General features: G+C 39.8%; 1 protein-coding gene across 2 annotated transcripts; it reads right to left on the bottom strand.

Moving 5' to 3' along the window:
- Positions 1–775: 775 nt before the first annotated feature.
- Positions 776–24,441, bottom strand: LOC133550734 (carcinoembryonic antigen-related cell adhesion molecule 2-like). 2 transcript variants are annotated; one of them, XM_061896734.1, is made up of 10 exons: positions 24,295–24,441; positions 23,906–24,223; positions 14,869–15,023; positions 14,677–14,803; positions 9,366–9,644; positions 6,162–6,440; positions 5,803–6,057; positions 5,617–5,734; positions 5,183–5,225; positions 776–5,109 (listed from the first exon to the last, which is right to left on the bottom strand). In XM_061896734.1, exons 1-9 carry the CDS (start codon positions 24,344–24,346, stop codon positions 5,207–5,209), a joined length of 1,602 nt encoding a protein of 533 aa, XP_061752718.1. In that variant the 5' UTR covers positions 24,347–24,441; the 3' UTR covers positions 776–5,109; positions 5,183–5,206. The 2 variants fall into 2 exon arrangements, with proteins under 2 accessions (XP_061752718.1, XP_061752719.1); XM_061896735.1 differs by having other exon boundaries at positions 776–1,322.
- Between the last annotated feature and the right edge of the window lie 1,544 nt (positions 24,442–25,985).

Raw genomic sequence — 25,985 nt, 5'->3', positions numbered from 1 at the left:
CCGCGGGAAATTTAAAATTCCAATTTTAAATTTAAAGGCCCACTGAAAGCCACTACTAGCGAGTTGGCTCTTACCGGACACTTCAGTGGATTATAGGACCTCCTCCTGCAGCTCTCAAAAAGGCAGCTGTGGTCTTGGCTCCTCTCAGAGACACTGGCGTTCCCCGCAGCCTTCTGACTTTCAGGTATGACTTTACAATCTCACTAAAATGCTATTAACACAATAAGCACATAGGGAATCTTCCAGAATTATCCTAGTAAATGTTTTAGTGATTCACTCTCACTTTCCTCATCCACGAATCTTTCATCCTCGCTCAAATGAATGGGGAAATTGTCGCTTTCTCTGAATTCTACTGGACTTTTTTCCCTCTGCTGTCTTGGATCCCTCTGAGCTGCTGCTGCTGCCCCCTTGTGGTCGGCGGCGGTGACATGCAGGAATGTCGTTGCCTCGCCCGGAGGGTCATAGGTCAATCGGCAGGGATGCAGAACCATAAAAGGTGTGTGCGTGTGTGTGTCTTCCGCAAGACGACAAAAGGTAGGACGCAACATTCCTGCTCGACAACTTCTGTTTTAGCCCCGCCCCCCCCCAGCCTTAAACTGCCATGAGGTCACCTGCCCCCTGATTGGCTGAAGGTGCTCCCCGGTCGGTCACCAAGGCAACAAGAGCAGGGCAAACACGTTCCAACGTTCGCGATGCGTTCAGGGAGCGTCGGGAGTGTTTCCAGTGCCAGCTTGTTGCGACACCAGGGGCGAGGCAAGAAGGCACACAAGTCCACTTCTTTCAAAGCCTACTTTTTATTCTTGGGAAGCCATTGACAAAAATAAACAAACATCCCCAGCAAGCAAAGTGTCAACAACAACAACAACAACAACAAGGCGGAGTTATCAGAGGTTACATTTACACAATTCTGAGTTCTGATGCGCGTGCTTTTCCTAATCATGTGAGCGCTTTATTTACATAAGACGAGCAAACACCAGCGAGGATCTTCAGCTGCTCTTTGTAAAAACAATAAATACTTTCCTGGAGGTCAGTGCACGTACACACACACACACACACACACACACACACACACACACACACACACACACACACACACACACACACACACACACACACACACACACACACACATCCAAGAAAATGTCAAACGTACATCGCCGCCCTCAGCAAGTTGCGTCTTGTCGGAAACATTCCACTGAGCTGGAGGCCTCCGTGACCACCTGAGAGGCGGCAGGTAGCCATGGCAACGCTTCATCTTCCTGGCCATTGTCCCCGCGGGAGCGACGACAAGGAGGTCAGCTGCTTGTGGCGACAAAGTCAACCTTAAAAACATTTTTATTGTCGCCATTATTAACGAAATAATCAAACTATAAAATCCCATTCTTGGGAATGTGAAGAGGCTTAGACTCCGCCCACAACGGTTTTACTGTGTGTGTGTGTGTGTGTGTGTGTGTGTGTGTGTGTGTGTGTGTGTGTGTGTGTGTGTGTGTCAGGTCTCCAGAACGGAAGCAAGAGTGTAGTCAATGAAGTGAGAGTGTGGTCAAAAGGAAGTAAGAATTAAAAGGAAGTAAGAGTGCGGTCAAAAGGAAGTAAGAGTGGTGTCAAAAGGAAGTAAGAATGTGGTCAAAAGGAAGTAAGAATTAAAAGGAAGTAAATGTGCGGTCAAAAGGAAGCAAGAATAGAAAGGAAGTAAGAGTGGGGTCAAAAGGAAGTAAGAGTGGAGTCAAAAGGAAGTAAGAATTAAAAGGAAGTAAAAGTGCGGTCAAAAGGAAGTAAGAATAGAAAGGAAGTAAGAGTGTGGTCAAAAGGAAGTAAGAGTGGAGTCAAAAGGAAGTAAGAATTAAAAGGAAGTAAAAGTGCGGTCAAAAGGAAGTAAGAATAGAAAGGAAGTAAGAGTGGGGTCAAAAGGAAGTAAGAGTGATGTCAAAAGGAAGTAAATATAGAAAGGAAGTAAGAGTGGGGTCAAAAGGAAGTAAGAATTAAAAGGAAGTAAGAGTGGGGTCAGAAGGAAGTAAGAGTGGGGTCAAAAGGAAGTAAGAATTAAAAGGAAGTAAATGTGCGATCAAAAGGAAGTAAGAATAGAAAGGAAGTAAGAGTGGGGTCAAAAGGAAGTAAGAGTGGTGTCAAAAGGAAGTAAGAATTAAAAGGAAGTAAAAGTGCGGTCAAAAGGAAGTAAGAATAGAAAGGAAGTAAGAGTGGGGTCAAAAGGAAGTAAGAGTGATGTCAAAAGGAAGTAAATATAGAAAGGAAGTAAGAGTGGGGTCAAAAGGAAGTAAGAATTAAAAGGAAGTAAGAGTGGGGTCAGAAGGAAGTAAGAATGTGGTCAAAAGGAAGTAAGAATTAAAAGGAAGTAAATGTGCGGTCAAAAGGAAGTAAGAATAGAAAGGAAGTAAGAGTGGGGTCAAAAGGAAGTAAGAGTGGTGTCAAAAGGAAGTAAGAATTAAAAGGAAGTAAAAGTGCGGTCAAAAGGAAGTAAGAATAGAAAGGAAGTAAGAGTGGGGTCAAAAGGAAGTAAGAATGTGGTCAAAAGGAAGTAAAAATTAAAAGGAAGTAAATGTGCGGTCAAAAGGAAGTAAGAATAGAAAGGAAGTAAGAGTGGGGTCAAAAGGAAGTAAGAGTGGTGTCAAAAGGAAGTAAGAATTAAAAGGAAGTAAAAGTGCGGTCAAAAGGAAGTAAGAATAGAAAGGAAGTAAGAGTGGGGTCGAAAGGAAGTAAGAGTGGAGTCAAAAGGAAGTAAGAATTAAAAGGAAGTAAAAGTGCGGTCAAAAGGAAGTAAGAATAGAAAGGAAGTAAGAGTGGGGTCAAAAGGAAGTAAGAGTGGTGTCAAAAGGAAGTAAGAATTAAAAGGAAGTAAAAGTGCGGTCAAAAGGAAGTAAGAATAGAAAGGAAGTAAGAGTGGGGTCAAAAGGAAGTAAGAGTGATGTCAAAAGGAAGTAAGAATTAAAAGGAAGTAAGAGTGCGGTCAAAAGGAAGTAAGAATTAAAAGGAAGTAAAAGTGCGGTCAAAAGGAAGTAAGAATAGAAAGGAAGTAAGAGTGGGGTCAGAAGGAAGTAAGAGTGGGGTCAAAAGGAAGTAAGAATTAAAAGGAAGTAAATGTGCGGTCAAAAGGAAGTAAGAATAGAAAGGAAGTAAGAGTGGGGTCAAAAGGAAGTAAGAGTGGTGTCAAAAGGAAGAAAGAATTAAAAGGAAGTAAAAGTGCGGTCAAAAGGAAGTAAGAATAGAAAGGAAGTAAGAGTGGGGTCAAAAGGAAGTAAGAGTGGTGTCAAAAGGAAGTAAGAATTAAAAGGAAGTAAAAGTGCGGTCAAAAGGAAGTAAGAATAGAAAGGAAGTAAGAGTGGGGTCAAAAGGAAGTAAGAGTGATGTCAAAAGGAAGTAAATATAGAAAGGAAGTAAGAGTGGGGTCAAAAGGAAGTAAGAATTAAAAGGAAGTAAGAGTGGGGTCAGAAGGAAGTAAGAGTGGGGTCAAAAGGAAGTAAGAATAAAAAGGAAGTAAGAGTGTGGTCAAAAGGAAGTAAGAGTGGGGTCAAAAGGAAGTAAGAGTGGGGTAAAAAGGAAGTAAGAGGGGTCAAAAGGAAGTAAGAATAAAAAGGAAGTAATAGTGCGGTCAAAAGGAAGTAAGAGTGTGGTCAAAAGGAAGTAAGAGTGTGGTCAAAAGGAAGTAAGAATGTGATCAAAAGGAAGTAAGAATTAAAAGGAAGTAAATGTGCGGTCAAAAGGAAGTAAGAATAGAAAGGAAGTAAGAGTGGGGTCAAAAGGAAGTAAGAGTGGTGTCAAAAGGAAGTAAGAATTAAAAGGAAGTAAAAGTGCGGTCAAAAGGAAGTAAGAATAGAAAGGAAGTAAGAGTGGGGTCAAAAGGAAGTAAGAGTGGAGTCAAAAGGAAGTAAGAATTAAAAGGAAGTAAAAGTGCGGTCAAAAGGAAGTAAGAATAGAAAGGAAGTAAGAGTGGGGTCAAAAGGAAGTAAGAGTGGGGTCAAAAGGAAGTAAGAGTGGGGTCAAAAGGAAGTAAGAGTGGAGTCAAAAGGAAGTAAGAATTAAAAGGAAGTAAAAGTGCGGTCAAAAGGAAGTAAGAATAGAAAGGAAGTAAGAGTGGGGTCAAAAGGAAGTAAGAGTGATGTCAAAAGGAAGTAAATATAGAAAGGAAGTAAGAGTGGGGTCAAAAGGAAGTAAGAATTAAAAGGAAGTAAGAGTGGGGTCAGAAGGAAGTAAGAGTGGGGTCAAAAGGAAGTAAGAATAAAAAGGAAGTAAGAGTGTGGTCAAAAGGAAGTAAGAGTGGGGTCAAAAGGAAGTAAGAGTGGGGTAAAAAGGAAGTAAGAGGGGTCAAAAGGAAGTAAGAATAAAAAGGAAGTAATAGTGCGGTCAAAAGGAAGTAAGAGTGTGGTCAAAAGGAAGTAAGAGTGTGGTCAAAAGGAAGTAAGAGTGCGATTAAAAGGAAATAAAAGTGTGGTCAAAAGGAAGTAAGAGTGTGGCCAAAAGGAAGTAAGAGTGTGGTCAAAAGGAAGTAAGAGTGCGATTAAAAGGAAATAAAAGTGTGGTGAAAAGGAAGTAAGAGTGCGGCCAAAAGGAAGTAAGAGTGCGATTAAAAGGAAATAAAAGTGTGGTTAAAAGGAAATAAGTGTGGGGTCAAAAGGAAGTAAGACTGCGATTAAAAGGAAATAAAAGTGTGGTCAAAAGGAAGTAAGAGTGCGATTAAAAGGAAATAAAAGTGTGGTCAAAAGGAAGTAAGAGTGCGGCCAAGACAGCAGTTAAAAAGATGTAATATGATGTGATATAATAACCACTAGTAAACAATCAAAATATATTTCAAATCTTTTGGAATGTGACGAGGCTCAGACTCCGCCCACCACAGGGTGTGTGTGTGTGTGTGTGTGTCCTCGGGTGTTCCAAACAGTCACAAAGTCCATCATCGATGTAACCGATAGCTTGGGCATCCTGCCCAGCTGTGGGCGGGGCCAAATAGGCGGTGAGGTGATGAAGGCAAATATCTGATGATTGACAGCCGCTCAGCCCAGCAGACGAGCTACGTTTCTGTCGACGGGGACAAGGTGGGGTTGGGGGGTGGAGACACACCGGGGGGAGAGGGGGGGGGGGGGGGGTCTGGACCGGTGCCTCCTGTGGACGCAACACAAACCTCCCACATCAGCCCTCATGACCACACACCATGGGACTTGGTCATGTGACTTACCGGCATCAGCGTGCACCACGCTCACTAGTACGGGGACTCCACCCTGCACACACACACACACACACACACACACACACACACACACACACACACAATGACAAGGCTGTGACAGAATAACAAGGAAACAACTCCTTAATTTACAAATGAAGCAAAGTCAGTGAAAGGCTCATGCAAGGACTTCATAGTGTGTGTGTGTGTGTGTGTGTGTGTGTGTGTGTGTGTGTGTGTGTGTGTGCACAAGGCCAACATGTTGCAAGACGCCACGGCGGCGGAGGAATGAGGAGAATTCAATCCGAGATAATTCATGGTGTGCGAGCGAGCCCATAAAAAAAACAACAAGCTGCTTCTCGTCCATCAGGACAAGCTGCCAGGAGGCGGACGTCGGCCACAAGGTGGCGCTCCAAGCCCCGCCCCCACGCAGGCGGACTACTTACGGGACTTTCTGCCTGCAGTAAAAGATGAGTCCGATGGCCAGGGCCAAGGCGGCCAGGATGCCGATGATGATTCCGGCGATGGCGCCGTCCGACAGGCCTTGTTGCAGCGTGCCCTCCTCTGCGGCGACAACACAGGAAGTGAGACAACTTCCAGGTGGAAGCCCCTCCCACCGCACGGCGTCTCACCTCTGACGGACAGGTTGTGCGTGTGCGTGGCGGTCTTGCCGGTGACGGCGTTGTGCGCCTGGCACATGTAGGCGCCCGTGTTCTTGTACACGGCCTCACCGATGACGTACGCGGCCGTTTTGACGTCGGTAAGCGTGCCGTTGAACTTCCAGGTGAAGTTGGCCGGGGGGACGGACGCAGCCGAGCAGGTGAGCGTCACGCCGCCTCGCACCTCCACCGCGCTCTGGCCGCTCACCGCCACCGCCTCAGGGCCGACTGCGGACAGGAAGCTAGCGTCACGCAATGCCGCCGCACTTCTCAAGGGGGCGTGTCACCACCTCAGCCTTCCACTGACACGTGATGAGGAAGTAAACACTCACACATGACCACCATCTTGTACGAGGCTCTCTGGCTGCTGACCGGGTTGGCAAACTGGCACTGGAACTCGCCGTTGTCTTCCTTCTGCAACGGCGCTATCATCAGTGAACCGCCGTCGGCTGACAGCGTCACGCGGCCGCCGCCCGCCACGGGCTGGCCGTCCTTCAGCCAGGTCCGGGTCGTCACTGTGCCCGCTGTTGCCCGGCAACTGAGGTTGGCGGTGCTGTTGCCCGCCATCAGCACGCCGCTTGGACCGCTCATGTTGACGCCCAACACCGGTTCTGGAAGGAAGAGGAAGAGGGCGGTGTAAAGGAAGTAAGACTGCGGTCATAAGGAAGTAAGAGTGCGGTGAAAAGGAAGTAAGAGTGGGGTCATAAGGAAGTAAGAGTGTGGTCAAAAGGAAGTAAGAGTGGGGTCATAAGGAAGTAAGAGTGTGGTCAAAAGGAAGTAAGAGTGTGGTCAAAAGGAAGTAAGAGTGTGGTCAAAAGGAAGTAAGAGGGCGGTGAAAAGGAAGTAAGAGTGTGGTCAAAAGGAAGTAAGAGTGTGGTCAAAAGGAAGTAAGAGTGTGGTCGAAAGGAAGTAAGAGTGTGGTCAAAAGGAAGTAAGAGTGTGGTCAAAAGGAAGTAAGAGTCCGGTCAAAAGGAAGTAAGAGTGTGGTCAAAAGGAAGTAAGAGTGTGGTCAAAAGGAAGTAAGAGTGTGGATCGAAAGGAAGTAAGAGTGTGGTCAAAAGGAAGTAAGAGTGTGGTCATAAGGAAGTAAGAGTGTGGTCAAAAGGAAGTAAGAGTGTGGTCAAAAGGAAGTAAGAGTGTGGTCGAAAGGAAGTATGAGTGTGGTCAAAAGGAAGTAAGAGTGTGGTCAAAAGGAAGTATGAGTGTGGTCGAAAGGAAGTAAGAGTGCGGTCGAAAGGAAGTAAGAGTGCGGTCATAAGGAAGTAAGAGAGTGGTCAAAAGGAAGTAAGAGTGTGGTCGAAAGGAAGTATGAGTGTGGTCAAAAGGAAGTAAGAGTGTGGTCAAAAGGAAGTATGAGTGTGGTCGAAAGGAAGTAAGAGTGCGGTCGAAAGGAAGTAAGAGTGCGGTGAAAAGGAAGTAAGAGTGTGGTCGAAAGGAAGTAAGAGTGTGGTCGAAAGGAAGTAAGAGTGCGGTCGAAAGGAAGTAAGAGAGTGGTCGAAAGGAAGTAAGAGTGCGGTCAAAAGGAAGTAAGAGTGCGGTCAAAAGGAAGTAAGAGTGCGGTCAAAAGGAAGTAAGAGTGGGGTCAGAAGGAAGCAAGAATAAAAAGGAAGTAAGAGTGCGGTCAAAAGGAAGTAAGAGTGTGGTCATAAGGAAGTAAGAGTGCGGTCAAAAGGAAGTAAGAGGGCGGTGTAAAGGAAGTAAGAGTGTGGTCGAAAGGAAGTAAGAGTGCGGTCAAAAGGAAGTAAGAGTGTGGTCGAAAGGAAGTATGAGTGTGGTCAAAAGGAAGTAAGAGTGTGGTCAAAAGGAAGTATGAGTGTGGTCGAAAGGAAGTAAGAGTGCGGTCGAAAGGAAGTAAGAGTGCGGTGAAAAGGAAGTAAGAGTGTGGTCGAAAGGAAGTAAGAGTGTGGTCGAAAGGAAGTAAGAGTGCGGTCGAAAGGAAGTAAGAGAGTGGTCGAAAGGAAGTAAGAGAGTGGTCAAAAGGAAGTAAGAGTGCGGTCAAAAGGAAGTAAGAGTGCGGTCAAAAGGAAGTAAGAGTGCGGTCAAAAGGAAGTAAGAGTGCGGTCAGAAGGAAGCAAGAATAAAAAGGAAGTAAGAGTGCGGTCAAAAGGAAGTAAGAGTGTGGTCATAAGGAAGTAAGAGTGCGGTCAAAAGGAAGTAAGAGGGCGGTGTAAAGGAAGTAAGAGTGTGGTCGAAAGGAAGTAAGAGTGCGGTCAAAAGGAAGTAAGAGTGTGGTCAAAAGGAAGTAAGAGTGTGGTCAAAAGAAAGTAAGAGGGCGGTGTAAAGGAAGTAAGAGTGTGGTCAAAAGGAAGTAAGAGTGTGGTCAAAAGGAAGTAAGAGTGTGGTCAAAAGGAAGTAAGAGTGTGGTCAAAAGGAAGTAAGAGTGTGGTCAAAAGGAAGTAAGAGTGTGGTCAAAAGGAAGTAAGAGTGGGGTCAAAAGGAAGTAAGAGTGTGGTCAAAAGGAAGTAAGAGTGTGGTCAAAAGGAAGTAGGAGTGTGGTCAAAAGGAAGCAAGAGTGTGGTCAAAAGGAAGTAAGAGTGGGGTCAAAAGGAAGTAAGAGGGTGGTCAAAAGGAAGTAAGAGTCCGGTCAAAAGGAAGTAAGAGTGTGGTCAAAAGGAAGTAAGAGTGTGGTCAAAAGGAAGTAAGAGTGTGGTCATAAGGAAGTAAGAGTGGGGTCAAAAGGAAGTAAGAGTGTGGTCAAAAGGAAGTAAGAGTGTGGTCAAAAGGAAGTAAGAGTCCGGTCAAAAGGAAGTAAGAGTGTGGTCAAAAGGAAGTAAGAGTGTGGTCAAAAGGAAGTAAGAGTCCGGTCAAAAGGAAGTAAGAGTGTGGTCAAAAGGAAGTAAGAGTGTGGTCATAAGGAAGTAAGAGTGGGGTCAAAAGGAAGTAAGAGTGTGGTCAAAAGGAAGTAAGAGTCCGGTCAAAAGGAAGTAAGAGTGTGGTCAAAAGGAAGTAAGAGTGTGGTCAAAAGGAAGTAAGAGTGTGGTCAAAAGGAAGTAAGAGTGTGGTCAAAAGGAAGTAAGAGTGTGGTCAAAAGGAAGTAAGAGTGTGGTCAAAAGGAAGTAAGAGTGTGGTCAAAAGGAAGTAAGAGTGTGGTCAAAAGGAAGTAAGAGTGTGGTCAAAAGGAAGTAAGAGTGTGGTCAAAAGGAAGTAAGAGTGTGGTCAAAAGGAAGTAAGAGTGTGGTCAAAAGGAAGTAAGAGTGTGGTCAAAAGGAAGTAAGAGTGTGGTCAAAAGGAAGTAAGAGTGTGGTCAAAAGGAAGTAAGAGTCCGGTCAAAAGGAAGTAAGAGTGTGGTCAAAAGGAAGTAAGAGTGTGGTCAAAAGGAAGTAAGAGTCCGGTCAAAAGGAAGTAAGAGTGTGGTCAAAAGGAAGTAAGAGTGTAAAATTGGAATAAGGTTATATAAAGAAAGGTAAAAAGAACATGCAAGTGCCACACTGTGTGTGTGTGTGTGTGTGTGTGTGTGTGTGTGTGTGTGTGTGTGTGTGTGTGTGTGTGTGTGTGTGTGTGTGTGTGTGTGTGTGTGTAGCAGTCACGTGACTCACCAATGACGGAGAAGGTGGCGCCGGGGGAGGAGACTTGGCGCAGTGTCTTGGCGTTGGCGGCCCTGCAGGTGTAGGTGGACATGTGTCGCCACAGCGGGTGTTGTTGCACCACACTCAGCGCCAACACACTCCCCGCCGTCTCCAACAGGCTCTGGTTCTGGTACCACCTGATGCTGGCGGCCGGGCTGGACCGCGTGGAACACGTCAGGTTGAAGTCGGCGCCGGCTTGGAGGAAGCGCGGCACGTCTGCGGGCGTGAGGGCGATGGGGTCGGGACCGTCTGAGGAGCACGTGGTCATGTGACATCATGTCAGTGGTCATGTGACATCATGTCAGTGGTCATGTGACATCATGTCAGTGGCCATGTGACATCATGTCAGTGGTCATGTGACATGTCAGTGGTCATGTGACATCATGTCAGTGGTCATGTGACATCATGTCGGTGGTCATGTGACATCATGTCAGTGGTCATGTGACATCATGTCAGTGGTCATGTGACATCATGTCAGTGGTCATGTGACATCATGTCAGTGGTCATGTGACATGTCAGTGGTCATGTGACATCATGTCAGTGGTCATGTGACATCATGTCAGTGGTCATGTGACATCATGTCGGTGGTCATGTGACATCATGTCAGTGGTCATGTGACATCATGTCAGTGGTCATGTGACATCATGTCAGTGGTCATGTGACATCATGTCAGTGGTCATGTGACATCATGTCAGTGGTCATGTGACATGTCAGTGGTCATGTGACATCATGTCAGTGGTCATGTGACATCATGTCGGTGGTCATGTGACATCATGTCAGTGGTCATGTGACATCATGTCAGTGGTCATGTGACATCATGTCAGTGGTCATGTGACATCATGTCAGTGGTCATGTGACATGTCAGTGGTCATGTGACATCATGTCAGTGGTCATGTGACATCATGTCGGTGGTCATGTGACATCATGTCAGTGGTCATGTGACATCATGTCAGTGGTCATGTGACATCATGTCAGTGGTCATGTGACATGTCAGTGGTCATGTGACATCATGTCAGTGGTCATGTGACATCATGTCAGTGGTCATGTGACATCATGTCAGTGGTCATGTGACATGTCAGTGGTCATGTGACATCATGTCAGTGGTCATGTGACATCATGTCAGTGGTCATGTGACATCATGTCAGTGGTCATGTGACATGTCAGTGGTCATGTGACATCATGTCAGTGGTCATGTGACATCATGTCAGTGGTCATGTGACATGTCAGTGGTCATGTGACATCATGTCAGTGGTCATGTGACATCATGTCAGTGGTCATGTGACATGTCAGTGGTCATGTGACATCATGTCGGTGGTCATGTGACATCATGTCAGTGGTCATGTGACATGTCAGTGGTCATGTGACATCATGTCAGTGGTCATGTGACATCATGTCAGTGGTCATGTGACATCACACTCTTACACCAACATACGTGCACACTCTTACACCAACACACGTGCACACTCTTACACCAACATACGTGCACACTCTTACACCAACACACGTGCACACTCTTACACCAACATACGTGCACACTCTTACACCAACACACGTGCACACTCTTACACCAACACACGTGCACACTCTTACACCAACACACGTGCACACTCTTACACCAACACACGTGCACACTCTTACACCAACACACGTGCACACTCTTACACCAACACACGTGCACACTCTTACACCAACATACGTGCACACTCTTACACCAACACACGTGCACACTCTTACACCAACATACGTGCACACTCTTACACCAACACACGTGCACACTCTTACACCAACACACGTGCACACTCTTACACCAACACACGTGCACACTCTTACACCAACACACGTGCACACTCTTACACCAACACACGTGCACACTCTTACACCAACACACGTGCACACTCTTACACCAACACACGTGCACACTCTTACACCAACACACGTGCACACTCTTACACCAACATACGTGCACTCTCTTACACCAACACACGTGCACACTCTTACACCAACACACGTGCACACTCTTACACCAACACACGTGCACACTCTTACACCAACATACGTGCACACTCTTACACCAACAAACGTGCACACTCTTACACCAACACACGTGCACACTCTTACACCAACACACGTGCACACTCTTACACCAACACACGTGCACACTCTTACACCAACACGCGTGCACACTCTTACGCCAACACACGTGCACACTCTTACACCAACATACGTGCACACTCTTACACCAACACACGTGCACACTCTTGCACCAACACACGTGCACACTCTTACACCAACATACGTGCACACTCTTACACCAACAGACGTGCACACTCTTACACCGACACACGTGCACACTCTTACACCGACACACGTGCACACTCTTACACCGACATACGTGCACACTCTTACACCGACATACGTGCACACTCTTACACCGACACACGTGCACACTCTTACACCAACACACGTGCACACTCTTACACAAACACACGTGCACACTCTTACACCAACACACGTGCACACTCTTACACCAACACACGTGCACACTCTTACACCAACATACGTGCACACTCTTACACCAACATACGTGCACACTCTTACACCAACGTGCACACTCTTACGCCAACACACGTGCACACTCTTACACCAACATACGTGCACACTCTTACACCAACACACGTGCACACTCTTACACCAACATACGTGCACACTCTTACACCAACACACGTGCACACTCTTACACCAACATACGTGCACACTCTTACACCAACATACGTGCACATTCTTACACCAACACACGTGCACACTCTTACACCGACATACGTGCACACTCTTACACCGACATACATGCACACTCTTACACCAACAGACGTGCACACTCTTACACCAACACACGTGCACACTCTTACACCAACATACGTGCACACTCTTACACCAACATACGTGCACATTCTTACACCAACACACGTGCACACTCTTACACCGACATACGTGCACACTCTTACACCGACATACATGCACACTCTTACACCAACATACGTGCACACTCTTACGCCAACACACGTGCACACTCTTACACCAACATACGTGCACACTCTTACACCAACATACGTGCACACTCTTACACCAACACACGTGCACACTCTTACACCAACATACGTGCACACTCTTACACCAACATACGTGCACATTCTTACACCAACACACGTGCACACTCTTACACCGACATACGTGCACACTCTTACACCGACATACATGCACACTCTTACGCCAACATACGTGCACACTCTTACGCCAACACACGTGCACACTCTTACACCAACATACGTGCACACTCTTACACCAACACACGTGCACACTCTTGCACCAACACACGTGCACACTCTTACACCAACATACGTGCACACTCTTACACCAACAGACGTGCACACTCTTACACCGACACACGTGCACACTCTTACACCGACACACGTGCACACTCTTACACCGACATACGTGCACACTCTTACACCGACATACGTGCACACTCTTACACCGACACACGTGCACACTCTTACACCAACACACGTGCACACTCTTACACAAACACACGTGCACACTCTTACACCAACACACGTGCACACTCTTACACCAACACACGTGCACACTCTTACACCAACATACGTGCACACTCTTACACCAACATACGTGCACACTCTTACACCAACGTGCACACTCTTACGCCAACACACGTGCACACTCTTACACCAACATACGTGCACACTCTTACACCGACATACATGCACACTCTTACACCAACAGACGTGCACACTCTTACACCAACACACGTGCACACTCTTACACCAACATACGTGCACACTCTTACACCAACATACGTGCACACTCTTACACCAACATACGTGCACACTCTTACACCAACATACGTGCACACTCTTACACCAACACACGTGCACACTCTTACACCAACATACGTGCACACTCTTACACCAACATACGTGCACACTCTTACACCAACATACGTGCACACTCTTCCACCAACACACGTGCACGCTCTTACACCAACATACTTGCACGCTCTTACACCAACACACGTGCACACTCTTACACCAACACACGTGCACACTCTTACACCAACACACGTGCACACTCTTACACCAACATACGTGCACACTCTTACACCAACATACGTGCACACTCTTACACCAACACACGTGCACACTCTTACACCAACACACGTGCACACTCTTACACCAACATACTTGCACACTCTTACACCAACATACGTGCACACTCTTACACCAACATACATGCACACTCTTACACCAACATACGTGCTCACTCTTACACCAACATACGTGCACACTCTTACACCAACATACGTGCACACTCTTACACCAACATACGTGCACACTCTTACACCAACATACGTGCACACTCTTACACCAACATACGTGCACACTCTTACACCAACATACGTGCACACTCTTACACAAACACACGTGCACACTCTTACACCAACATACGTGCACACTCTTACACCAACATACATGCACACTCTTACACCAACATACGTGCACACTCTTACACCAACACACGTGCAAACTCTTACACCAACATACGTGCACACTCTTACACCAACACACGTGCACACCCTTACACCAACATACGTGCACACTCTTACACCAACATACGTGCACACTCTTACACCAACATACGTGCACACTCTTACACCAACACACGTGCACACTCTTACACCAACATACGTGCACACTCTTACACCAACATACGTGCACACTCTTACACCAACATACGTGCACACTCTTACACCAACATACGTGCACACTCTTACACCAACATACGTGCACACTCTTACACCAACACACGTGCACACCCTTACACCAACATACGTGCACACTCTTACACCAACATACGTGCACACTCTTACACAAACACACGTGCACACCCTTACACCAACACACGTGCACACCCTTACACCAACATACGTGCACACTCTTACACCAACATACGTGCACACTCTTACACCAACACACGTGCACACTCTTACACCAACATACGTGCACACCCTTACACCAACATACGTGCACACTCTTACACCAACATATGTGCACACTCTTACACCAACATACGTGCACACTCTTACACCAACATACGTGCACACCTCCTTTTCAGATCCAGAAAACAAACAGCGGACAATGTGCTAAAGCAGCTAGCATGTTAGCAGCTGGGGTGGTTAGCGTTACAGAGGCAAAGGCGCAGTACTCACAGTGGACTGGGAGGCTAAAGGGGGCGCTCTTCTCCACGTCCACCTTGTTGCTGGCCGTGCAGTAGACGGGTCCCGCCAGGTCGGTCCGGAGAACGCCGGTGATGGTCAGCTGGCTGGACGTGTCGTTCTGCGCTGGCGGGGACAAGGGGTCTCAGGCGGGTCCGGGACAAGTCCGAGGACGCACGGACTGACCTCCTTGAGCACCAGGCGCTGGCCGTCCACCACCATGGGCGAGGTCCCGTTGAGCCAGGTGAACTTCTGGAAGGAGCCGATGGCGGTGCAGGTCAGGACCACCGTGTCGTTGTGTTCCACGGCCTCGCTCACGCTGGACCTGATGACCAGGGACTCTGCGTGTGGGGGAGGGAGGTCATGTGATCGTCATCAAGTCTGTGATGGGCTTTGAAAGTCTTCATTATAAAACTTATATAAGACTTTTAAAGTCATTTTGATAGTAGGCTAATATAGACACTTACATCATGTGTTGTCTTCTTTATAACACTTATATAAGACTTTTAAAGTCATTTTGATAGTAGGCTAATATAGACACTTGCACCATGTGTTGTCTTCATTATAACACTTATATAAGACTTTTGCAGTCATTTTGATAGTAGGCTAATATAGACACTTGCACCATGTGTTGTCTTCATTATAACACTTATATAAGACTTTTAAAGTCATTTTGATAGTAGGCTAATATAGACACTTGCACCATGTGTTGTCTTCATTATAACACTTATATAAGACTTTTGCAGTCATTTTGATAGTAGGCTAATATAGACACTTACACCATGTGTTGACTTCATTATAACACTTATATAAGACTTTAAAAGTCATTTTGATAGTAGGCTAATATAGACACTTACACCATGTGTTGTCTTCATTATAACACTTATATAAGACTTTTAAAGTCATTTTGATAGTAGGCTAATATAGACACTTACACCATGTGTTGTCTTCTTTATAACACTTATATAAGACTTTTAAAGTCATTTTGATAGTAGGCTAATATAGACACTTACACCATGTGTTGTCTTCATTATAACACTTATATAAGACTTTTAAAGTCATTTTGATAGTAGGCTAATATAGACACTTACATCATGTGTTGTCTTCATTATAACACTTATATAAGACTTTTAAAGTCATTTTGATAGTAGGCTAATATAAACACTTTCATCATGTGTTGTCTTCATTATAACACTTATATAAGACTTTTAAAGTCATATTGATAGTAGGCTAATATAGACACTTACATCATGTGTTGTCTTCTTTATAACACTTATATAAGACTTTTAAAGTCATTTTGATAGTAGGCTAATATAAACACTTTCATCATGTGTTGTCTTCTTTATAACACTTATATAAGACTTTTAAAGTCATTTTGATAGTAGGCTAATATAGACACTTACATCATGTTTTGACTTTGTTATAACACTTATATAAGACTTTTAAAGTCATTTTGATAGTAGGCTAATATAAACACTTACATCATGTGTTGTCTTCATTATAACACTTATATAAGACTTTTAAAGTCATTTTGATAGTAGGCTAATATAGACACTTATATCATGTGTTGTCTTCATTATAACACTTATATAAGACTTTTAAAGTCATTTTGATAGTAGGCTAATATAGACACTTACATCATGTTTTGACTTTGTTATAACACTTATATAAGACTTTTAAAGTCATTTTGATAGTAGGCTAATATAGACACTTACACCATGTGTTGTCTTCTTTATAACACTTATATAAGACTTTTAAAGTCATTTTGATAGTAGGCTAATATAGACACTTACATCATGTGTTGTCTTCATTATAACACTTATATAAGACTTTTAAAGTCATTTTGATAGTAGGCTAATATAGACACTTACACCATGTGTTGTCTTCTTTATAACACTTATATAAGACTTTTAAAGTCATTTTGATAGTAGGCTAATATAGACACTTACACCATGTGTTGTCTTCTTTATAACACTTATATAAGACTTTTAAAGTCATTTTGATAGTAGGCTAATATAGACACTTACACCATGTGTTGTCTTCTTTATAACACTTATATAAGACTTTTAAAGTCATTTTGATAGTAGGCTAATATAGACACTTACACCATGTGTTGTCTTCATTATAACACTTATATAAGACTTTTAAAGTCATTTTGATAGTAGGCTAATATAGACACTTACACCATGTGTTGTCTTCATTATAACACTTATATAAGACTTTTAAAGTCATTTTGATAGTAGGCTAATATAGACACTTACACCATGTGTTGTCTTCTTTATAACACTTATATAAGACTTTTAAAGTCATTTTGATAGTAGGCTAATATAGACACTTACCCCATGTGTTGTCTTCTTTATAACACTTATATAAGACTTTTAAAGTCATTTTGATAGTAGGCTAATATAGACACTTACATCATGTGTTGTCTTTATTATAACACTTATATAAGACTTTTAAAGTCATTTTGATAGTAGGCCACTATAGACACTTACACCATGTGTTGTCTTCTTTATAACACTTATATAAGACTTTTAAAGTCATTTTGATAGTAGGCTAATATAGACACTTACCCCATGTGTTGTCTTCTTTATAACACTTATATAAGACTTTTAAAGTCATTTTGATAGTAGGCTAATATAGACACTTACACCATGTGTTGTCTTCATTATAACACTTATATAAGACTTTTAAAGTCATTTTGATAGTAGGCTAATATAGACACTTACATCATGTGTTGTCTTCATTATAACACTTATATAAGACTTTTAAAGTCATTTTGATAGTAGGCTAATATAGACACTTACACCATGTGTTGTCTTCATTATAACACTTATATAAGACTTTTGCAGTCATTTTGATAGTAGGCTAATATAGACACTTACACCATGTGTTGACTTCATTATAACACTTATATAAGACTTTTAAAGTCATTTTGATAGTAGGCTAATATAAACACTTACACCATGTGTTGTCTTCATTATAACACTTATATAAGACTTTTAAAGTCATTTTGATAGTAGGCTAATATAGACACTTACACCATGTGTTGTCTTCATTATAACACTTATATAAGACTTTTAAAGTCATTTTGATAGTAGGCTAATATAGACACTTACATCATGTGTTGTCTTCATTATAACACTTATATAAGACTTTTAAAGTCATTTTGATAGTAGGCTAATATAGACACTTACATCATGTGTTGTCTTCATTATAACACTTATATAAGACTTTTAAAGTCATTTTGATAGTAGGCTAATATAGACACTTACATCATGTGTTGTCTTCATTATAACACTTATATAAGACTTTTAAAGTCATTTTGATAGTAGGCTAATATAGACACTTACATCATGTGTTGTCTTCATTATAACACTTATATAAGACTTTTAAAGTCATTTTGATAGTAGGCTAATATAAACACTTACACCATGTGTTGTCTTCATTATAAAACTTATATAAGACTTTTAAAGTCATTTTGATAGTAGGCTAATATAGACACTTACATCATGTGTTGTCTTCATTATAACACTTATATAAGACTTTTAAAGTCATTTTGATAGTAGGCTAATATAGACACTTACACCATGTGTTGTCTTCATTGTAACACTTATATAAGACTTTTAAAGTCGTTTTGATAGTAGGCTAATATAGACACTTACACCATGTGTTGTCTTCTTTATAACACTTATATAAGACTTTTAAAGTCATTTTGATAGTAGGCTAATATAGACACTTACATCATGTTTTGACTTTGTTATAACACTTATATAAGACTTTTAAAGTCATTTTGATAGTAGGCTAATATAGACACTTACACCATGTGTTGTCTTCATTATAACACTTATATAAGACTTTTAAAGTCATTTTAATAGTAGGCTAACATAGACACTTACATCATGTTTTGACTTTGTTATAACACTTATATAAGACTTTTAAAGTCATTTTGATAGTAGGCTAATATAGACACTTACACCATGTGTTGTCTTCATTATAACACTTATATAAGACTTTTGCAGTCATTTTGATAGTAGGCTAATATAGACACTTACATCATGTGTTGTCTTCATTATAACACTTATATAAGACTTTTAAAGTCATTTTGATAGTAGGCTAATATAGACACTTACATCATGTGTTGTCTTCATTATAACACTTATATAAGACTTTTAAAGTCATTTTGATAGTAGGCTAATATAGACACTTACACCATGTGTTGTCTTCATTATAACACTTATATAAGACTTTTAAAGTCATTTTGATAGTAGGCTAATATAGACACTTACACCATGTGTTTACTTCTTTATAACACTTATATAAGACTTTTAAAGTCATTTTGATAGTAGGCTAATATAGACACTTACACCATGTGTTGTCTTCTTTATAACACTTATATAAGACTTTTAAAGTCATTTTGATAGTAGGCTAATATAGACACTTACATCATGCGTTGTCTTCATTATAACACTTATATAAGACTTTTAAAGTCATTTTGATAGTAGGCTAATATAGACACTTACACCATGTGTTGTCTTCATTATAACACTTATATAAGACTTTTAAAGTCATTTTGATAGTAGGCTAATATAGACATTTACATCATGTTTTGACTTTGTTATAACACTTATATAAGACTTTTAAAGTCATTTTGATAGTAGGCTAATATAGTCACTTACACCATGTGTTGTCTTCATTGTAACACTTATATAAGACTTTTAAAGTCATTTTGATAGTAGGCTAATATAGACACTTACACCATGTGTTGTCTTCATTATAACACTTATATAAGACTTTTAAAGTCGTTTTGATAGTAGGCTAATATAAACACTTACACCATGTGTTGTCTTCTTTATAACACTTATATAAGACTTTTAAAGTCATTTTGATAGTAGGCTAATATAGACACTTACACCATGTGTTGTCTTCATTATAACACTTATATAAGACTTTTAAAGTCATTTTGATAGTAGGCTAATATAGACATTTACATCATGTGTTGTCTTCTTTATAACACTTATATAAGACTTTTAAAGTCATTTTGATAGTAGGCTAATATAAACACTTTCATCATGTGTTGTCTTCTTTATAACACTTATATAAGACTTTTAAAGTCATTTTGATAGTAGGCTAATATAGACACTTACATCATGTTTTGACTTTGTTATAACACTTATATAAGACTTTTAAAGTCATTTTGATAGTAGGCTAATATAAACACTTACATCATGTGTTGTCTTCATTATAACACTTATATAAGACTTTTAAAGTCATTTTGATAGTAGGCTAATATAGACACTTATATCATGTGTTGTCTTCATTATAACACTTATATAAGACTTTTAAAGTCATTTTGATAGTAGGCTAATATAGACACTTACATCATGTTTTGACTTTGTTATAACACTTATATAAGACTTTTAAAGTCATTTTGATAGTAGGCTAATATAGACACTTACACCATGTGTTGTCTTCTTTATAACACTTATATAAGACTTTTAAAGTCATTTTGATAGTAGGCTAATATAGACACTTACATCATGTGTTGTCTTCATTATAACACTTATATAAGACTTTTAAAGTCATTTTGATAGTAGGCTAATATAGACACTTACACCATGTGTTGTCTTCTTTATAACACTTATATAAGACTTTTAAAGTCATTTTGATAGTAGGCTAATATAGACACTTACACCATGTGTTGTCTTCTTTATAACACTTATATAAGACTTTTAAAGTCATTTTGATAGTAGGCTAATATAGACACTTACACCATGTGTTGTCTTCTTTATAACACTTATATAAGACTTTTAAAGTCATTTTGATAGTAGGCTAATATAGACACTTACACCATGTGTTGTCTTCATTATAACACTTATATAAGACTTTTAAAGTCATTTTGATAGTAGGCTAATATAGACACTTACACCATGTGTTGTCTTCATTATAACACTTATATAAGACTTTTAAAGTCATTTTGATAGTAGGCTAATATAGACACTTACACCATGTGTTGTCTTCTTTATAACACTTATATAAGACTTTTAAAGTCATTTTGATAGTAGGCTAATATAGACACTTACCCCATGTGTTGTCTTCTTTATAACACTTATATAAGACTTTTAAAGTCATTTTGATAGTAGGCTAATATAGACACTTACATCATGTGTTGTCTTTATTATAACACTTATATAAGACTTTTAAAGTCATTTTGATAGTAGGCCACTATAGACACTTACACCATGTGTTGTCTTCTTTATAACACTTATATAAGACTTTTAAAGTCATTTTGATAGTAGGCTAATATAGACACTTACCCCATGTGTTGTCTTCTTTATAACACTTATATAAGACTTTTAAAGTCATTTTGATAGTAGGCTAATATAGACACTTACACCATGTGTTGTCTTCATTATAACACTTATATAAGACTTTTAAAGTCATTTTGATAGTAGGCTAATATAGACACTTACATCATGTGTTGTCTTCATTATAACACTTATATAAGACTTTTAAAGTCATTTTGATAGTAGGCTAATATAGACACTTACACCATGTGTTGTCTTCATTATAACACTTATATAAGACTTTTGCAGTCATTTTGATAGTAGGCTAATATAGACACTTACACCATGTGTTGACTTCATTATAACACTTATATAAGACTTTTAAAGTCATTTTGATAGTAGGCTAATATAAACACTTACACCATGTGTTGTCTTCATTATAACACTTATATAAGACTTTTAAAGTCATTTTGATAGTAGGCTAATATAGACACTTACACCATGTGTTGTCTTCATTATAACACTTATATAAGACTTTTAAAGTCATTTTGATAGTAGGCTAATATAGACACTTACATCATGTGTTGTCTTCATTATAACACTTATATAAGACTTTTAAAGTCATTTTGATAGTAGGCTAATATAGACACTTACATCATGTGTTGTCTTCATTATAACACTTATATAAGACTTTTAAAGTCATTTTGATAGTAGGCTAATATAGACACTTACATCATGTGTTGTCTTCATTATAACACTTATATAAGACTTTTAAAGTCATTTTGATAGTAGGCTAATATAGACACTTACATCATGTGTTGTCTTCATTATAACACTTATATAAGACTTTTAAAGTCATTTTGATAGTAGGCTAATATAAACACTTACACCATGTGTTGTCTTCATTATAAAACTTATATAAGACTTTTAAAGTCATTTTGATAGTAGGCTAATATAGACACTTACATCATGTGTTGTCTTCATTATAACACTTATATAAGACTTTTAAAGTCATTTTGATAGTAGGCTAATATAGACACTTACACCATGTGTTGTCTTCATTGTAACACTTATATAAGACTTTTAAAGTCGTTTTGATAGTAGGCTAATATAGACACTTACACCATGTGTTGTCTTCTTTATAACACTTATATAAGACTTTTAAAGTCATTTTGATAGTAGGCTAATATAGACACTTACATCATGTTTTGACTTTGTTATAACACTTATATAAGACTTTTAAAGTCATTTTGATAGTAGGCTAATATAGACACTTACACCATGTGTTGTCTTCATTATAACACTTATATAAGACTTTTAAAGTCATTTTAATAGTAGGCTAACATAGACACTTACATCATGTTTTGACTTTGTTATAACACTTATATAAGACTTTTAAAGTCATTTTGATAGTAGGCTAATATAGACACTTACACCATGTGTTGTCTTCATTATAACACTTATATAAGACTTTTGCAGTCATTTTGATAGTAGGCTAATATAGACACTTACATCATGTGTTGTCTTCATTATAACACTTATATAAGACTTTTAAAGTCATTTTGATAGTAGGCTAATATAGACACTTACATCATGTGTTGTCTTCATTATAACACTTATATAAGACTTTTAAAGTCATTTTGATAGTAGGCTAATATAGACACTTACACCATGTGTTGTCTTCATTATAACACTTATATAAGACTTTTAAAGTCATTTTGATAGTAGGCTAATATAGACACTTACACCATGTGTTTACTTCTTTATAACACTTATATAAGACTTTTAAAGTCATTTTGATAGTAGGCTAATATAGACACTTACACCATGTGTTGTCTTCTTTATAACACTTATATAAGACTTTTAAAGTCATTTTGATAGTAGGCTAATATAGACACTTACATCATGCGTTGTCTTCATTATAACACTTATATAAGACTTTTAAAGTCATTTTGATAGTAGGCTAATATAGACACTTACACCATGTGTTGTCTTCATTATAACACTTATATAAGACTTTTAAAGTCATTTTGATAGTAGGCTAATATAGACATTTACATCATGTTTTGACTTTGTTATAACACTTATATAAGACTTTTAAAGTCATTTTGATAGTAGGCTAATATAGTCACTTACACCATGTGTTGTCTTCATTGTAACACTTATATAAGACTTTTAAAGTCATTTTGATAGTAGGCTAATATAGACACTTACACCATGTGTTGTCTTCATTATAACACTTATATAAGACTTTTAAAGTCGTTTTGATAGTAGGCTAATATAAACACTTACACCATGTGTTGTCTTCTTTATAACACTTATATAAGACTTTTAAAGTCATTTTGATAGTAGGCTAATATAGACACTTACACCATGTGTTGTCTTCATTATAACACTTATATAAGACTTTTAAAGTCATTTTGATAGTAGGCTAATATAGACATTTACATCATGTTTTGACTTTGTTATAACACTTATATAAGACTTTTAAAGTCATTTTGATAGTAGGCTAATATAGACATTTACATCATGTTTTGACTTTGTTATAACACTTATATAAGACTTTTAAAGTCATTTTGATAGTAGGCTAATATAGACACTTACACCATGTGTTGTCTTCATTATAACACTTATATAAGACTTTTAAAGTCATTTTGATAGTAGGCTAATATAGACACTTACACCATGTGTTGTCTTCATTATAACACTGCGGGTGTTATTTAAATATCTGCAACGACAATGAGCCATTTTCACACAGGTGTTCTCTACCGGAAGTGACGCAAGCGAATTGTGGGAGGGAGACAAAGCGCACTTGTGCGTAAAAGTGCGCGTGAGGGGGCGGAGCCACGCCCCGAGCGCGCACCTCCGCTTGAGGAATGTCCCCGACTTCCCTCCGCCGAGGAAAGTAGTCCCGGCCAAGACGCGCGCACACTCACCGGCGACGCGCAGCAGGATCCCGCCGGTCTCCGTGGTGCCGTTGGCGGCCACGACGGTCACGCTGTAGTCCCCACTGTCGGCCTTGGTGAGCGCGCCCAGGTGCAGCGAGCCGCTCCGCTCGTCCACGGACACGCGGCCCAGGTAGGGCGCGTTCACGATGACGGAGGTGGGGGTGAGGGTCAGGACGTGGGTGTTCTCGAAGTTCCAGATGATGAAGGTGAAGACGGGCTGGTCCAGCAGGGTTCGCAGCGTCACGTTCTTTCCCACGACGGCGTCCACGGGGCCCGGCGGCACAAGGTCCCGCGCCGCGCAACAACCTGGAGACAGAGAGGGGGGGTCACCTCACCTGTGCACGACTCACCTGTCCGAACCCGGATGTGCGTCTTACCCAAGAAGAAGAAGAAGAAGAAGAAGAAGAGCAACCACACGACGCGCGCCATCGTCCACGAAGCCGAGCCCAAAATGCGGCACTACCTGCTCCCGCGGGCGGACACACCCAGGCGAGGTGAGCGCACGCGCGCATGCGCACTCGGCCGCTGCATTCGCCGACAACCCACGACGCAAAAGTGCTGCCGCCCAACGGCCACGTGGGGTAATGCGTCATGGCCCTGGGCTGTGACGTCACAGGCCGGGGAAGGATAACAAATCCAAAACTACGGATGAATGAATGGATGTTAATATTAAAAGAACAAAAATATTTTGTGGTCTTATTTGGATAATTCCACGTCATTTTCACACATAAATATGGTAAATATTGAAGTAATATGTGTATGTTAATATTTTTAAAAAAATTGATAGGGACAAGCGGTAGAAAATGAATGAATGGATGTTAATATTAAAAAAAATAAACATTTTGTTGTCTTAATTGGATAATTCCACGTCATTTTCACACATAAATATGTTAAATATTGAAGTAATATGTGTATGTTAATATTTAAAAACATTTTTTAAAGGGACAAGCGGTAGAAAATGGATGAATTGATGTTAATATTAAAAGAACAAAAATATTTTGTGGTCTTAATTGGATAATTCCACGTCATTTTTACACATAAATATGGTAAATATTGAAGTAATATGTGTATGTTAATATTTTTTTAAAAATTGATAGGGACAAGCAGTAGAAAATGAATGAATGGATGTTAATATTAAAAAAAATAAACATTTTGTTGTCTTAATTGGATAAGTCCACGTCATTTTTACACATAAATATGTTCAATATTGAAGTAATATGTGTATGTTAATATTTAAAAACATTTTTTAAAGGGACAAGCGGTAGAAAATGAATGAATGGATGTTAATATTAAAAGAACAAAAATATTTTGTGGTCTTATTTGGATAATTCCACGTCATTTTCACACATAAATATGTTAAATATTGAAATAATATGTGTATGTTAATATTTTTTTTTTAATTGAAAGGGACAAGCGGTAGAAAATGAATGAATGGATGTTAATATTAAAAGAACCAAAATATTTTGTGGTTTTAATTGGATAAGTCCACGTCATTTTTACACATAAATATGGTAAATATTGACGTAATATATGTATGTTAATATTTTAAAAAAAAAAATTGAAAGGGACAAGCGGTAGAAAATGAATGAATGGATGTTAATTTGTTTTTTTTTTAAACATTTTGTGGTCTTAATTGGATAAGTCCACGTCAATTTCACACATAAATATGTTAAATATTAAAGTAATATGTGTATTTTAATATTTAAAAAAAAAATTGAAAGGGACAAGCGGTAGAAAATGAATGAATGGATGTTAATATTAAAAAAAATTGTAATAATTTTGTGATCTTAATTGGATAAGTCCACGTCATTTTCACACATAAATATGTTAAATATTGAAGTAATATGTGTATGTTAATATTTAAAAAAAAATTGATAGGGACAAGCGGTAGAAAATGAATGAATGGATGTTAAAATTTACAAAAAAAACATTTTGTGGTCTTAATTGGATAAGTCCACGTCATTTTCACACATAAATATGTTAAATATTGAAGTAATATGTGTATGTTAATATTTTTAAAAAAATTGATAGGGACAAGCGGTAGAAAATGAATGAATGGATGTTAATA

This window comes from Nerophis ophidion, linkage group LG04 (genome assembly GCF_033978795.1).
Source record: "Nerophis ophidion isolate RoL-2023_Sa linkage group LG04, RoL_Noph_v1.0, whole genome shotgun sequence".
Taxonomy (NCBI): domain Eukaryota; kingdom Metazoa; phylum Chordata; class Actinopteri; order Syngnathiformes; family Syngnathidae; genus Nerophis; species Nerophis ophidion.
Note: the sequence above shows the minus strand (reverse complement) of the source record. Positions and strands in the feature narration are given on the sequence as shown.